This window comes from Pan troglodytes, chromosome 18, assembly GCF_028858775.2.
Source record: "Pan troglodytes isolate AG18354 chromosome 18, NHGRI_mPanTro3-v2.0_pri, whole genome shotgun sequence".
NCBI classification, from domain to species: Eukaryota; Metazoa; Chordata; class Mammalia; order Primates; family Hominidae; genus Pan; species Pan troglodytes.
The window spans coordinates 3,088,982-3,104,021 of NC_072416.2; the positions used below are offsets into that span (position 1 = coordinate 3,088,982).

The 15,040-nt window shown below is 58.6% G+C and overlaps 1 protein-coding gene across 6 annotated transcripts; it reads right to left on the bottom strand.

Annotated features, from left to right (window-relative positions):
* Positions 1-13: 13 nt before the first annotated feature.
* Positions 14-11,648, bottom strand: CIAO3 (cytosolic iron-sulfur assembly component 3). Of its 6 annotated transcripts, none has more exons than XM_063796412.1 (12): positions 11,501-11,578; positions 9,944-10,325; positions 8,100-8,297; positions 7,788-7,931; positions 6,869-7,001; positions 5,291-5,425; positions 4,764-4,882; positions 3,806-3,935; positions 2,808-2,880; positions 1,764-1,901; positions 1,092-1,249; positions 14-904 (listed from the first exon to the last, which is right to left on the bottom strand). In XM_063796412.1, exons 5-12 carry the CDS (start codon positions 6,999-7,001, stop codon positions 666-668), a joined length of 1,125 nt encoding a protein of 374 aa, XP_063652482.1. In that variant the 5' UTR covers positions 7,788-7,931; positions 8,100-8,297; positions 9,944-10,325; positions 11,501-11,578; the 3' UTR covers positions 14-665. The 6 variants fall into 6 exon arrangements, with proteins under 6 accessions (XP_063652482.1, XP_063652481.1, XP_510719.4 ...); XM_063796411.1 differs by having other exon boundaries at positions 1,092-1,372; XM_510719.7 differs by lacking the exon at positions 8,100-8,297 and having other exon boundaries at positions 10,230-10,325; positions 11,501-11,648.
* Positions 11,649-15,040: the final 3,392 nt, after the last annotated feature.

Consider the following 15,040-nt stretch of genomic DNA (forward strand, 5'->3'; position numbering starts at 1 on the left):
GTTTTCGTAGGCGTGTTTTAGGAGGGGTGCATTTATTAGACAAACGCTGGGAGACAGGCCTGGTGGGGACCTGGCTGGGGGATGATGCAGCCAGCGATGGCTGCTGCTTTGTACTTGGCTTGCCCCGGACCACAGCCTCGTAACGGTAACCCCTGCTTTCCAGGGGCCTGGCACCTCCTCCTGCCAGGGTCCACACGCAGGGTTGTGGCGGGACCACCCCTGCAGGTCCAGCTCTGTCTCCCACCTTTTGCACAGAGCTTCAAGGGAAGCCTCCAGAAGTCAGGGGTGAGAACCCGTCTTGCTCTGCCTCAGGCAACCCCGGGACAGGCTGAAGCCCCTCACGCACTTGGGTGCCCGACCAGCAACAGCAAGGGCAGCACCTGTGGGCCTCGGCCCAGGGCCAACGGAACAGGCTCTGGGACCTCAGGGAACCTTCTGCTGCCTGGGCCACCCCACCCCACCTGGGCAGAGCCAGTGGGAACCCAGAGGCACCCAACTGGAGGTGACGAGGCGGCTGCGGGTCCTGGCCAGTCCTAGCTCCTACTCGGGTCCCAGCACACCCTGCAGCTCACTCAGAATTTTGGGGGGAGCCCTGGGGTCTTGGGGCATGTGGTTCTGCTGTCACACATGGACACGGCCTCCTGGGAGTCCTGGTCCTGCAGCCCCTACCACCGGATGCCCAGGCCAGTGCTGGCCTTCTCCACGGCGTGGTACTGCGTATGCAGCAAGCGACCTGCACACTCCGAGTCCGTGCCCTGCAGCCAGTGTGTGTACAGCTCCCGAACCCCAGGCGCGTCCTCGGGCGCCTCAGCCCGGACCATGCCGTACAGTCTCTCCACGTGCTGGAGGAGCTCTCTGCTGGGCCTGTCTGGGGCCTGGAGCTGGCCCCCGCCGTTCAGGCAGCCTATGGGAGAGCAGACGGGACAGGGGTCACAGCCTGCGCCCCAGCCAAGCTTCCTGACCACTAGGGAGCAGGGAGGTGACCGGGCCCCCTCTGTGCCCCACTTCCTCCCACTCCCAGCCTGGTGGATGGTGGCCCACAGCTCTGCTCCCAGAAGGGGTCCTCGTGTCCTGTCCCTTGCAGGAGCTACCTGAGGGGCAGGCCATGACCTCCACATAGTGGTAGGGGCAGCGCCCTCGTTTGAGCCTCTGCACCAGGTTCTGGATGTTGCGGAAGCCGTACGCCATTGCGAAGTGCAGCAGCACCTGGCCCTCCTTCTCCAGTGTCACCTCCTGGAAGTCTTTGTTCCTGGGGGGCACAGGCGGGGTTTGTCTACATGGCACACCCACCAGGCTCCTGCCTGCCTGGAAGGGGAGGCCTGCTGGGCTCCAGGGGATGACCGGGCAGCTCCCAGGGCTCTCTCCCACTCTCCTGGGCAGAGGGAAGGACAAGAACGGAGAGAGAGGGTGGAAGGCTCACTTCCTCGAGTCCAGCAGGGGACCTCACCTCCAGCCTCGGGCTGTCTGTGAAACAGGCCTCCCTCCCCAGGGATGTCTGTGAGGCCCTGGCCCTCCCTCCTGGGATGTGGTCGCGTGCCTGCGCCAGGCACCCATCACCTTTGCCCATGCTGGCCTCTTGGGCTCAGGGTCACCATCCCCCACAATGGGCCGACTGAGGCCTGGAGTGCTTAGGTGCCTTCACACCATGAGCCCGCCCTCCACCCAGCCCACCTCTGTGGGAGGACCCCAGGGGAGGCAGCAGCCCGAGGAAGGCTGGGGGCTGTGTGGCCGCTCTGCCCAGAAATCTGGCCCATCCCACTGACCTCAGGGGTTTGTAGGTAACCTCAGCCACATGGATTCCAAAGAGCTCTCGGGCCGCGTGCCGGAACACGTGCTCCAGGTAGCCCCCCGAGCCCCCTCCCCGATGGCTGCTGGGCTCCTCTGCAGAGGCACCGCTGCACCTGGCAAGGAGGGAGGGGCCTCAGCACAGCTGGGGCTGCTGCCTGCCAACCTCCCGAGCAGGGCCTCTGTCCCTCACACATGAGCGTTTGCATTTCCAAGTGGGAGACAAGTCACAGACACAGAGGAACAGCTCCTGTGTCACCAGCCATCACAGGAGCCCAGCCACTTCTTTTTTTTTTTTTTTTTTTTTTTGAGACGGAGTCTCGCTCTGTCGCCCAGGCTGGAGTGCAGTGGCGCGATCTCGGCTCACTGCAAGCTCCGCCTCCCGGGTTCACGCCATTCTCCTGCCTCAGCCTCCCGAGTAGCTGGGACTACAGGCGCCCGCTACCACGCCCGGCTAATTTTTTGTATTTTTAGTAGAGACGGGGTTTCACCGTGTTAGCCAGGATGGTCTCGATCTCCTGACCTCGTGATCCGCCCGCCTCGGCCTCCCAAAGTGCTGGGATTACAGGCGTGAGCCACCGCGCCCGGCCTTCTTTTTTTTTTTTTTTGAGACGGAGTCTTGCTCTGTCGCCCAGGCTGGAGTGCAGTGGCGTGATCTCGGCTCACTGCAAGCTCCGCCTCCTGGGTTCAAGCAATTCTCATGCCTCAACCTCCCAAGTAGCTGGGATTACAGGGCCTGGCATGGATTACCACCATGCCTGGCTAAATTTTGCATTTTTAGTAGAGATGAGGTTTCACCATGTTGGCCGAGCTGGTCTTGAACTCCTGACCTCAGGTGATCTGCCCACCTTGGCCTCCCAAAGTGCTGGGGTGACAGGCGTGAGCTACTGCGCCTGGCTATTCAGCCACTTCTGTGGACGCCAAGATGGGCTGCGGGGAGGCAAGCCCAGAGCAGGGGGATGCTATCCTCAGAGGCAGCGTTAGAAGCTAAAATAACAGTTCTTGGTGGCAGACATACGTACAGGCTGTCCAGAGGGGCTGGTTCCAGGTCGGGGAGGGAGACGCCCTCTTCCTCCAGCAACCTGAAAACTTCTCCTGCAAAGAAGCCACAGCGCAGACACTCTTTAGCGGAGCTCCCAGCAACAAAGTCAGAGAACATCCAAGCCACCTGCATCCCCAGCAGTCTGCACTTTGGCCCCAGAAGGCCCCAAATGTCCACCCTAGCCTGTGGTGGGGAGGCCAGGCCCGGTCACTCCTGAAGCCCCTCTGGAGGCTGCCTGGTCCTGCCCAGGGAGGTGTGCCAGCGGCCAGGCCACTCTGCTCACCCAGTGTCCATCTGTCCATCCTCTTAGGCAATCTGCTTTTCTTTTTTTTTTTGAGACGGAGTCTCACTCTGCCGCCCAGGCTGGAGTGCAATGGTACGATCTCGGCTCACTACGACCTCTGCCCCCCGGGATCAAGTGACTCTCCTGCCTCAGCCTCCCGAGTAGCTGGGATTACAGGAGCACCACCACTACTCCCGGCTAATTTTCGTATTTTTAGTAGACATGGGGTTTCATCATCTCGGCCAGGCTGGTCTTGAACTCCTGACCTCGTGATCCACCCACCTCTGCCTCCCAAAGTGCTGGGATTACAGGCGTGAGCCACCATGCCCGGCCACAGTTTGCTTTTCTGCCTCACATTTGGGAGACTGTGGGGCTGCTCGACTCAGGAATGGGGTGACTCATGGGAGCTGAAGAGGCTGCATTCGAGAATCTCTGCCCACCTCCAAAGACTCATTTCAGAGCCAACAAGGAGGTATTACTGAGCGCCACCTGGCTGCAGGTCCCCAAGACAGGCCAGCTGCAAATGGGCCCACCTGGCTCCAAGGGGAGAGACGAAGGTACGTGCACGCACGCGAGCCCCCACACTCCAGCCAGGGCCCCCGCAGGCAGGATCCCGGGCAGTCGCCACCTGTGCCCAGGGCTCAGGAAGCAGACCAGGAGGCTTGAGGGCTCAGGGCCACACGGCGTGACCGCACCTGTTGTGAGGACACAGTCCACATCCCGTGTCTGGTGCTCCTGGTTGAAAAAGTCGGGTCTGGAGGCTTCCAGCTTTTTGTCATAGCAGGGCATCACCGTGACGTGGTAGATCTTGTCGGGGGTCAAGTGCTACAAGGAGAAACAAACACTTGTCTCCCCAATCCCAGCAGTAAGGTGGCTGAGACGTGACCTGGAACTCAGCCATCCTGCAGCCAGGCCGGACCCCAAGGGACAGTGAGCCTCACTCCATTTCCCAGCAAGCCTCCTGCCGGCTCTGCGGATGTGTCCCTGGACAGGACGGGCCCTGGCTGTGACAGAAAATGACACTGACCCGTTCCCAGCCTGCCTGCGCTCCCTAACAGCCAAGTCCAGCGGAGGAGAAGTGGCCTTCCCACGGCTCGGACCCTCTCACTGCACACCAGCCGGGGAAACGGATATCACGGGGGAACCAACCAGCTCCAGCCACGGGTGAAAATCCGCGTGCAGTCAGGCAAGAGGTGCCGCAGGGGACATGGGCGCTCGAGGTGCCGCAGGGGACATGGGCGCTCGAGGCCCAGGCACCACCGGGGCCGCCCTCGCCCTCTCCCGCCCCCTGCTGGCTGAGTGTCGTCAGGCTTCTATCCCGCTGGGCCTCAGGTGGGGGTCATGCTGGGCATCCTCGTGGACCTGGTGGCCGGAGGGGTGGGCTCCAGGCCCGGACTGCCCAGGGCCTCCTGCTCCCTCAGCCTCAGGCCTGGCTGCCTCTGGGTGAGCAGTGAGCACCTCTGGATCAGAACGAAGCCCTCTGCTGCAGAAGAGGAGGGGCCTGAACCAGGAGGGAACAAGGGTGGAGGTGTACTCGGGAAGGCCGCACACCACGGCGAGGACTCTGTTTCCTGCAGCCTCATGGCAAGAGGCCAGCGTAGTCACTTCTGGCCGCTCCCCAGCCCGAGTCTGGGGCTGGCCCAACACCGTTACCTGCTGCTGGGCGAAGAAGTCCTTGACCAGGGAGCCCATGACCTGCTGCGGGGACCGGGCGGTGCTGATGTGGGGGAGGATGAAACTGCCGTGGGTCTTCTCGGCATAGCAGATCCAGCCTGAGGTGACAGGGGGCACACGGGGCTGGCGGGGGCGCACGGGGCTGGCGGGGGCGCACGGCGGCCCCCGCACCCACAGGCAGCAGCACGACATTCTGGGGGCGGGCCCGCTCATACAGGAGATCATGATGACATTAAAGAGTGCTCACTCCTGTTCTCCCCACCACCACGCGGAGCTCGGCGTGCAGGCGACACCGCCTAGGGACCTGAGGTGACTGCGCGTGGCTCCCACGGGAGGGCAGCCTCTTCTCCAGAAAAGGCCATTTGTGCTGACATTTCCAACCCGTCCCGCAAAACCGGCTTGCGTCTCCACCCCCCATGCCCCCGCCTTGTCATTCGTGTCCATATCACCTCACGTTTCAACTGCACTTGAACTTGACTCTCCCACCACCCGCACCATGAGCACACCTGGGCAGGCGGAGGCCAGCAGGGGCAGCGCCTGTCTGCAGTCGGCCTGTCCTCGGAATCGCCGCACAAACTCTCGCTGGCTCTCCAGGAGGCTGAAGTGCCTTGAGAAGGCGGTGTCGAAGACGAAGTGCACCCCTGGAAGGTGCAGGTGGGTGCCTGGTTAACCCCATGCGGGACGCCCACGCGAGCACACGCCGGTGTGTGGACCACCATGGTGCTGCCAGGGCACGTGTGTCGCACCTGCTTGCCGTGCCAAAGCCCCGGCCCCACCGTGGGGACCTCCTAAAGCCACGTTGCGCCAAAGCCCCGGCCCCACCGTGGGGACCTCCTAAAGCCACGTTGCGCCAAAGCCCCGGCCCCACCGTGGGGACCTCCTAAAGCCACGTTGCCTCGGCATCCCCTGTGAACGCAGGCCTTGCTTTCCCACCCGAGGCAGGGCAGCCACCCAGCAGCTCAGTCCTCCACCCTCCCAGCTCTTCAGCGCGGCTGGTCCAGGGAATTGCCACGTGCACTGCTCCCGGTGACCCTCCCTAGGGCACAGCTGGACACAGCCTGCTGGACTGGCCCCTCGGACCCTGAGTGTGCAGACCTGCCATAGTGGCCACCCCTCACACACAGCAGGACTCCTGGAACACGCCAGCCAGCTCCAAGCCCAGCCATTAGGACTGCTCAGTAAACCTGCCTGATCATGCCCTGGACCCAGCAGAGGCACCCGCGTGTGGGTCCCTCTCTCTCTGCCTGACTTGTCATTCCTCCCTCGTGTAACCCGTGGTCGGAGGACTCGCTGTGCCCCACTTGCCCGTCATCGTCATCTCTAAGTAAAAATCTTTGAACTTGCTTCCTATTCCGGTGGGGACGAAATCCACACCTTCCATCTGCAGAACCATGGGCTGCCCCAGGCCAGGTTTTCCCTGGGACACTAGGTCAGGCTCCCAGTGCCAAAGCACTGCTCAGGCACCAACTGGACGTGGGTCAGACAGGAGCCATGGGGCACCTGCCAGTGTCACCAGGTTTCCAGTGTGAGGGACCCGGGACACAGCTGGATGACAGGCAGTCTGCTGGTTACAAGGCGCACAGGCCTGCCTCACTGGGAATGAAGGGACTGGACATGGTGGTTACCTGTGAAAGGCACACAGTAACCATGAGGTCCAGCCCCTTCATTCCCAGTGAGGCACCAGGCACTGGAGCCTAGTTAGCTGGGGGCTCTCAAGACACCCAGATCCTCCCCAAGCCCAGCTCCAGGCACATAACCAAAGTCAGCAGAAGCTGACCTTGGCTGAACCCAACAGAGCCCCGGAGAGAGTGCCTTAATATTGTCAGCTAAAAAGTACAAGGAGTTGGTCAGCCCCAGCTTAGAGAAAGTGCACAGTCAGAATGCAGACGTGTTCTGTGAGAAGGCACTGCTCTCAAATGTCAAATCAAAACTTCAGGCTGAGGTCACAGAGGGAATAAAGTTTCTGTAGCGCTGAAGTTCAGGGCTGGGTGGCGTGTCAGTGACTCAGAGGCGCGAGGGGCCTGGGCTTACTCAGACGCCCCCTTGATTTGGAGCGGCAGTGTTACCCCAGGTTCAAAGCCTACCTATTTTTTTAAAGAATGAGGTTAATTTCCTGGCAGTGTCTGTAGGATTCAGCTGAAACCGTGCAGCTAGCGATGCTCTAGACTGTGGTGAGACCGAAACTACAACCAGCCTCTGCTGACTGGGTGCCGCCATCTGCAAAGCAAGGGGAAGATGCTGCTTACTCTGCCGGCCTTATGCTGATTCCTGGTGGCCAGAGCCGCATGGTGAGATGCTGTCAGCTGTGGAGAGGGTAGGCCAGCTCCATCAAGAGTCTTCTTTTTTTTTTAACACAGAGTCTCACTCTGTTGCCCGGGCTGGAGTGCAGTGGTGCGATCAGAGCTCACTGCATGCAACCTCCGCCTCCCAGGTTCAGCCTCCTGGGTAGATGGGATTACAGGCGTGAACCACCGTGCCTGGCCAAGGGTATCGTTTTTTTTTGATGGAGTCTCACTCTATCACCAGGCTGGTGTGTAATGGCGCGATCTCGGCTCACTGCAACCTCTGTCTCCTGGGTTCAAGTGATTCTCCTGCCTCAGCCTCTCTAGTAGCTGGGATTACAGGCATGTGCCACCACACCTGGCTAATTCTTGTATTTTTAGTAGAGACGGGGTTTCACCATGTTGGCCACGGTGGTCTCGAACTCCTGACCTCAGGTGATCCACCCGGCTCAGCCTCCCAAAGTGCTGGGATGACAGGCGTGAGCCCCCGCGCCCAGTAGGGGTGTCATTTTGATGTATATTTAGAACCTGAAGTTCGGGGCCTGACACATTGACCACTGGAGCCCACTGACAAATCACCAAGATTCCAAGCCTCAAAAAGGCAGGCGCCACCCGCATGAAGGACGGCGGCACCACACGAGCTGCCCTTGGCAAAACGCGTTGTCGGCTGCTGGGATGGATTTCAGGTTAAAGCAGAGTCCCCAGGCCGACCACCGCTTACCTTGTTAGCATCTAGAACCTTCTTCAGCTCCTCGTGGCTCTGCTGGGTGATAAGCACGGTCTCTGCGGAGGTGATGCAGCCGCTGCACGCCAGGCAGTCGTTTAGCGAGACCTTGGCCTTCTCCAGCCTCCGGGTCCCGCCGTCCTACAAGGGAGAAGAACCCGGTGCACAGGGGCCCCCTCTGCACGAGGACATGGAGACAGAGGATAGTGGAGTCCAGCTCATAACCGACAACCAACATGGCTGCTGGCTGGGCTTGTGTGCCGCTGAATTTTTAAAAATTAGGTATGTATTACAAAAATGCACACGCACGCTCTACAGTTTCATAACGCCGTCAAGTCTGCTTCTTGGTACCACTTGGTTAGTGCATCCGAATCACAGGGCTAAGGCTTGCCACCGGTATCTCAGCAAAGCAGCAGCCACCCCACTCACCCATGGGGCCCTGGACGGGGTGCTGGCCCCGGTGCACACTCACGGGGCTGTAGGGCAGGAAAATGCCGAAGGTGGGCTCTGAAAGGAGGAGGCGGGAAAGCTGAGGACAAAGGAGGAAAGGACGAAGGCACAGGAAGAGGAGAGCAGAGGGAGGAAGCCTGGGAGCCTGGCCTCCGGTGGGCGGGGCAGAAACAACCGTCAGACCCGCCAAACAGATGCAGGAACAAGGTGTTCCAGTCGGGGGCCTCCGGGACATGCCTCAGCAACTTTTCTTACATGCAAAACGCACCCAGTTCGAGCTCCCCCAACTTCTCCTGCAAAGGCAGGAATGGTTTGAGCAGGGCCAGGGGTGCTGCAGTGGCCCGGAATACAGCCAGAGGAGCAAGGCGACTGGGTGGGAACTGGGTGGGAACCCCTCGCAGCCCAGCTCTCTGCTAGGCCTGTGTATCACAATCTGAGCTCGCCTTGTATTCCTACGTTGGTTCTGCCCCAAGGCACAAAGCCTTGCCTGCCACAGGGTGCTGGGCAGAGGCTGACAGGCTCCTCCAAACCAACTGCCACTGCGCCGACAGCTGCGCCTACCAGCACCCCAGCACCTTCCAGGGGTTCCCTTCGTTTGTGGGCTGGGCCCCCAGTGCTGGGCTGGAAATCGTCTCTTGGTGCAGTGGTTCATGAGATCAGGCAGACGTTTTTTAGAGTCCAAATGGCAGACAGGTGAATTTTAATAGTTTCTTTTTTTTTTTTTTTTTTTTTGAGATGGAGTCTCGCTCTGTCACCCAGGCTAGAATGCAGTGGCACGATCTAGGCTTACTGCAAACTCCGCCTCCCAGGCTCACGCCATTCTCCTGCCTCAGCTTCCCAGTAGCTGGGACTACAGGCACCCGCCACCACGCCTGGCTAATTTTTGTTTTGTATTTTTAGTAGAGACGGGGTTTCACCGTGTTAGCCAGGATGGTCTCGATCTCCTGACCTCGTGATCCACCCGCCTCGGCCTCCCAAAGTGCTGGGATTACAGGCCTGAGCCACCGTGCCAGGCCCAGTTTCTTTATTTTTTTGAGATGGAGTCTCTGTCTCTCAGGCTGGAGTGCAGTGAAGCAATCTCGGTTCACTGCAGTCCCTACCTCCCAGGTTCAAGTGATTCTCCTGCCTCACCCTCTTGAGTAGCTGGGATTACAGGCATGCGCCACGACACCCAACTAATTTTTGTATTTTTAGTAGAGATGGGGGTTGGCCAGGCTGGTCTCGAACTCCTGACCTCAGGTGATCCGGCCTCCCAAAGTGCTGGGATTACAAGCGTGAGCCACCGCGCCCAGCCTGAATTTTAACAGTTTCATCAGGATCTTATCACTTAGAGAGGAAGTGTTATTCTTTAAGAATGAGGGGTCTGGGCCGGGCGCGGTGGCTCACGCCTGTCATCCCAGCACTTTGGGAGGCCGAGGCGGGTGGATCACGAGGTCAGGAGATCGAGACCATCCTGGCTAACACGGTGAAACCCCGTCTGTACTTAAAATACAAAAAACATTAGCTGGGCGTGGTGGTGGCCGCCTGTAGTCCCAGCTACTCGGGAGGCTGAGGCAGGAGAATGGTGTGAACCCGGGAGGCAGAGCTTGCAGTGAGCCGAGATCATGCCACTGCACTCCAGCCTGGGCCATAGAGGGAGACTCTGTATCAAACAAACAAACAAACAAAAAAAAGAACGAGGGGTCTGAATTAGAAAATCTTACATGGTTAGAACTAGGAGGAACAGGCGGACGCAGACAGGATCCACCATCTCTGCAAATAGCCCCTCTGCTGAGCAGATCAAGCTGTTTGGCCTGGGTGCTGCTCATTCACCTGCCCCAGGCATCCTGACCCCCGGCCTCCCAGATGGCAGGTGAATTCGACCAGTGGGAAAGGACTGGTGAGACCTGGAGCGTCTCAGGGTCACAGCTCTGTGACGGGAGGAAGCAGAGAAAAGTGTTTCGGATCAGCCGGGCAGGAGAGATAGTGGAGCAGCCTCCTGTGCCTTACTTGGTTAATTTGGAAGTAGCTCCCGTCATCTTCAATGCGAATCTTGGCCACGCCACTTCCCGCCCTTTTTTCCACTTTGACAGGCTTGATGCACTCCTAGAGCAGGAAGAGACCCCAAGTCAGCCCCTGTGAGTGGGCGGAGGTTCCCTGGGAGGCCAGGCCTCAAGGATGGCTGCCCAGCCGCACGGCCTGAAGGCTCTGCCAGGAGCCATGCACTCAGGGACTGAGGCTGGTCCCACCGTCTTCTTCCTGCCCCACTGCTCTCACCGAGGGATCGGGTTCCCAACATCCTGCGGCACTGAAGTTCCCAGTGTGCAGGAAGGCCAGTGCTAACAGCGCCTGCAAACTACCCACCTGCGGAGACACCACCAACACTGACCTTCACCCTTCACGTGAACAGGGGGCGTGACCACCACAGAGACCAGAGTTGCACTGCCCATCGAGAGGACGTGTGCTTGGATCTGTTTGGAGACCACCTCCTGCTCAGTGCCCGGGAAACAAGTGGATTTCTCTCTCTTCTCCTTGAGAACCCTGGCAGCCCAGAAAGCCGCCTCCCAGCTCATCCCTGCCAGAAGCGCTCCCAGCAGCCCGCCTCTCGCCCTGCTCAGCTCTGGCCCCGCGGGGCTGTTGGCCATGGACAGGCAGGTGCACCCAGAAAAGGGCGCCTGCAGCCTCCCGGGTTCAAGGGTAGCTGTCCGGCCCACCAGGGCGACGTTAAGGACACCTCTACTGAGGAGCCACTGCGGGGCGTCTAGCGGGCCGCCCGCACTGCCCTCAACTGAGGTGGGGTCCCCACCGCACCCGTTTATGCAGATGCAAAGGCTGTGGCTTGGGGGTCCTGAAGCCTGACAAGGCGTCCTGCGCAGGGGAAGAGGCCCCGGCCCGGGCCCCGCCGCCCTCCAGCTGCGACCCAGGGGTCGGGTTAGGGTTAGGGATGTGTGGGAGCCGCCTCTGCTGCCTCCTCTGGGTTGGGCAGGCCGGCGCGAGCCCGCGACCACTGGACCCTCCCACGCAGCCCGCCCGGACACCATGGGGCACAGGAGCGGCTTGGGGGGCGCCGCCCTCCCTGGCCTCAGTTTCCTTGTTGGTAAGAAGCGGGCCTCAGTTTCTGAGGCCCCGCGCCCGGGTCGATAGAGTCCCTGACGGCCCAGACCGGGCTCCCGGGATTCGGATCTCATTCCTCAGGGGAGGAAGTGGGGCGCAGAGCAATTTCCCTCCGCGCGACAGGGCACCGAGCGCAGCCTCGCCCCCGCCCGCCCAGGCCGGCCCACCTGAGACGGCCCGATGAAGTCATCCAGGTCCGTCAGCTGCAGCGCCCCGCTGAAGGGCGACGCCATGACGGCCGCACTGCTGCCGCGCGCAGGTGTCGCTAAACGGCGCGAAACGAAGTGGCTGGTTCCGCCACGCTGCCGGAAAGCGCCCCCAGGACGCATGCGCACCTCGTCCAGGGGCCGGCACACTCTGCTGACGAGCCCCGGCGCGGCGGCTCCCCGCCCACCTCGCGGGAACCCGGGACCTACCGCTTCGTCCGCCTCCCGCGCGCCCCAGGCGGCGAGTTGGGGTGCAGGGGGCGCAGGGGTCGGTCGGGCCAGCGCCGCAGCTCCGGCCCCGGAGTCTCTCCGCCTTCACAAGGAAGCGGAGGGGATCTGGCTCCGTCCATTTCCTCATCCTCTGCGTACCTGCGGACCAGGTGCTCCCGGATGCAACCCAAGAACCCGGAACGCGCCTGGCACACAGGAGGCGATCAGCTCGTGTTGGGGAATTCAGGCAGGGAAGAAAGCAGGGATGGGCACCAGGTCTCCCCTTCCTGGGGAGCCGCTCCCAGGGCCTCCAGCCCCTTTTTCTGTTATCTTGGAGACCAGTCTGGAAAAGTCCATGCCTCTGGGAGACCCTGAAACAGGACCCTGTGGGCCGACTCGCTTTTCGTTTTTTTCTTTTTTTGAGACAGAGTCTCGCTCTGTCGTCCAGGCTGGAGTGCAATGGCGCGATCTCGGCTTACTGCAAGCTCCACCTCCTGGGTTCAAGCGATTCTCCTGCCTCAGCCTCCCGAGTAGCTGGGACTACAGGCGCCCACCACCACGCCCGGCTAATTTTTTGTATTTTTAGTAGAGACGGGGTTTCACCGTGTTGGCCAGGATGGTCTCGAACTCCTGACCTCGTGATCTGCCCGCCTCGGCCTCCCAAAGTGCTGGGATTACAGGCGTGAGCCACCGCGCCCGACCCCGACTCACTTTTTTTTTTTTCTTTTTTGAGACAGAGTCTCACTCTGTTGCCCAGGCTGGAGTGCAGTGGCGTGATCTCGGCTCACTGCAACCTCTGCCGCCTGGGTTCAAGCAATTCTCCTGCCTCAGCTTCCCAAGTAGCTGGGATTACAGGCACCTGCCACTGCGTCCGGCTAATTTTTGTAGTTTTAATTAGAGACTGGGTTTCACCATGTTGGCCAGGCTGGTCTTGAACTCCTTACCTAGTGATCCACCCACCTCAGCCTCCCAAAGCGCTGGGATTACAGGCATGAGCCACCGCGCCTGGCCAGTTACATGTGTAACTGGCATCATATGTCCAGTTACATGTCTAACGGCCAGTTTTATGGGGACTTTTCAGGAAACTCCTGGATCGAGGCTGGCATCTTTCCGGCCCAAGCAGGCTCAGCCCGTGGAGATCTCACGGTGGCAACATCCTTGGCCCTAGCCTGCGCCGCACCCTCCCCAGGGTTCTAGGCCCTGATTCTGACCACACGTCCCTGTGGGGAAAAGCAAGAGAGATCAGATTGTTACTGTGTCTATGTAGAAAGAAGTAGACATAGGAGACTCCATTTTGTTCTGTACTAAGAAAAATTCTTCTGCCTTGAGATTCTGTTAATCTATAACCTTACCCCCAACCCCGTGCTCTCTGAAACGTGTGCTGTGTCAACTCAGTTAAATGGATTAAGGGCAGTGCAAGATGTGCTTTGTTAAACAAATGCTTGAATGCAGCATGCTCCTTAAGAGTCATCACCACTCCCTAATCTCAAGTACCCAGGGACACAAAAACTGCGGAAGGCCGCAGGGACCTCTGCCTAGGAAAGCCAGGTATTGTCCAAGGTTTCTCCCCATGTGATAGTCTGACATATGGCCTCGTGGGAAGGGAAAGACCTGACCGTCCCCCAGCCCGACACCCGTAAAGGGTCTGTGCTGAGGAGGATTAGTAAAAGAGGAAGGCATGCCTCTTGCAGTTGAGACAAGAGGAAGGCATCTGTCTCCTGCCTGTCCCTGGGCAATGGAATGTCTCGGTATAAAACCCGATTGTATGCTCCATCTACTGAGATAGGGAAAAACCGCCTTAGGGCCGGAGGTGGGACCTGCGGGCAGCAATACTGCTTTGTAAAGCATTGAGATGTTTATGTGTATGCATATCTAAAAGCACAGCACTTAATCCTTTACATTGTCTATGATGCAAAGACCTTTGTTCACGTGTTTGTCTGCTGACCCTCTCCCCACAATTGTCTTGTGACCCTGACACATCCCCCTCTTAGAGAAACACCCACAAATGATCAATAAATACGAAGGGAACTCAGAGGCTGGCGGGATCCTACATAGGGGATCCTCCATACGGGATCCTCCATACGGGATCCTCCATAGGGGATCCTCCATATGCTGAACGCTGGTTCCCCGGGTCCCCTTATTTCTTTCTCTATACTTTGTCTCTGTGTCTTTTTCTTTCCTAAGTCTCTCGTTCCACCTTACGAGAAACACCCACAGGTGTGTAGGGGCAACCCACCCCTACATCTGGTGCCCAACGTGGAGGCTTTTCTCTAGGGTGAAGGTACGCTCGAGCGTGGTCATTGAGGACAAGTCGACGAGAGATCCCGAGTACGTCTACAGTCAGCCTTACGGTAAGCTTGTGCGCTCGGAAGAAGCTAGGGTGATAATGGGGCAAATTAAAAGTAAATATGCCTCTTATCTCAGCTTTATTAAAATTCTTTTAAAAAGAGGGGGAGTTAAAGTATCTACAAAAAATCTAATCAAGCTATTTCAAATAATAGAACAATTTTGCCCATGGTTTCCAGAACAAGGAACTTTAGATCTAAAAGATTGGAAAAGAATTGGTAAGGAACTAAAACAAGCAGGTAGGAAGGGTAATATCATTCCACTTACAGTATGGAATGATTGGGCCATTATTAAAGCAGCTTTAGAACCATTTCAAACAGAAGAAGATAGCGTTTCAGTTTCTGATGCCCCTGGAAGCTGTTTAGATTGTAATGAAAAGACAAGGAAAAAAATCCCAGAAAAAAACGGAAGGTTTACATTGCGAATATGTAGCAGAGCCGGTAATGGCTCAGTCAACGCAAAATGTTGACTATAATCAATTACAGGAGGTGATATATCCTGAAACGTTAAAATTAGAAGGAAAAGGTCCAGAATTAGTGGGGCCATCAGTCTAAACCACGAGGCACAAGTCCTCTTCCAGCAGGTCAGGTGCCTGTAACATTACAACCTCAAACGCAGGTTAAAGAAAATAAGACCCAACCGCCAGTAGCTTATCAATACTGGCCGCCGGCTGAACTTCAGTATCGGCCACCCCCAGAAAGTCAGTATGGATATCCAGGAATGCCCCCAGCACCGCAGGGCAGGGCGCCATACCCTCAGCCGCCCACTAGGAGACTTAATCCTACGGCACCACCTAGTAGACAGGGTAGTGAATTACATGAAATTATTGATAAATCAAGAAAGGAAGGAGATACTGAGGCGTGGCAATTCCCAGTAACGTTAGAACCGATGCCACCTGGAGAAGGAGCCCAAGAGGGAGAGCCTCTCACAGTTGAGGCCAGATAC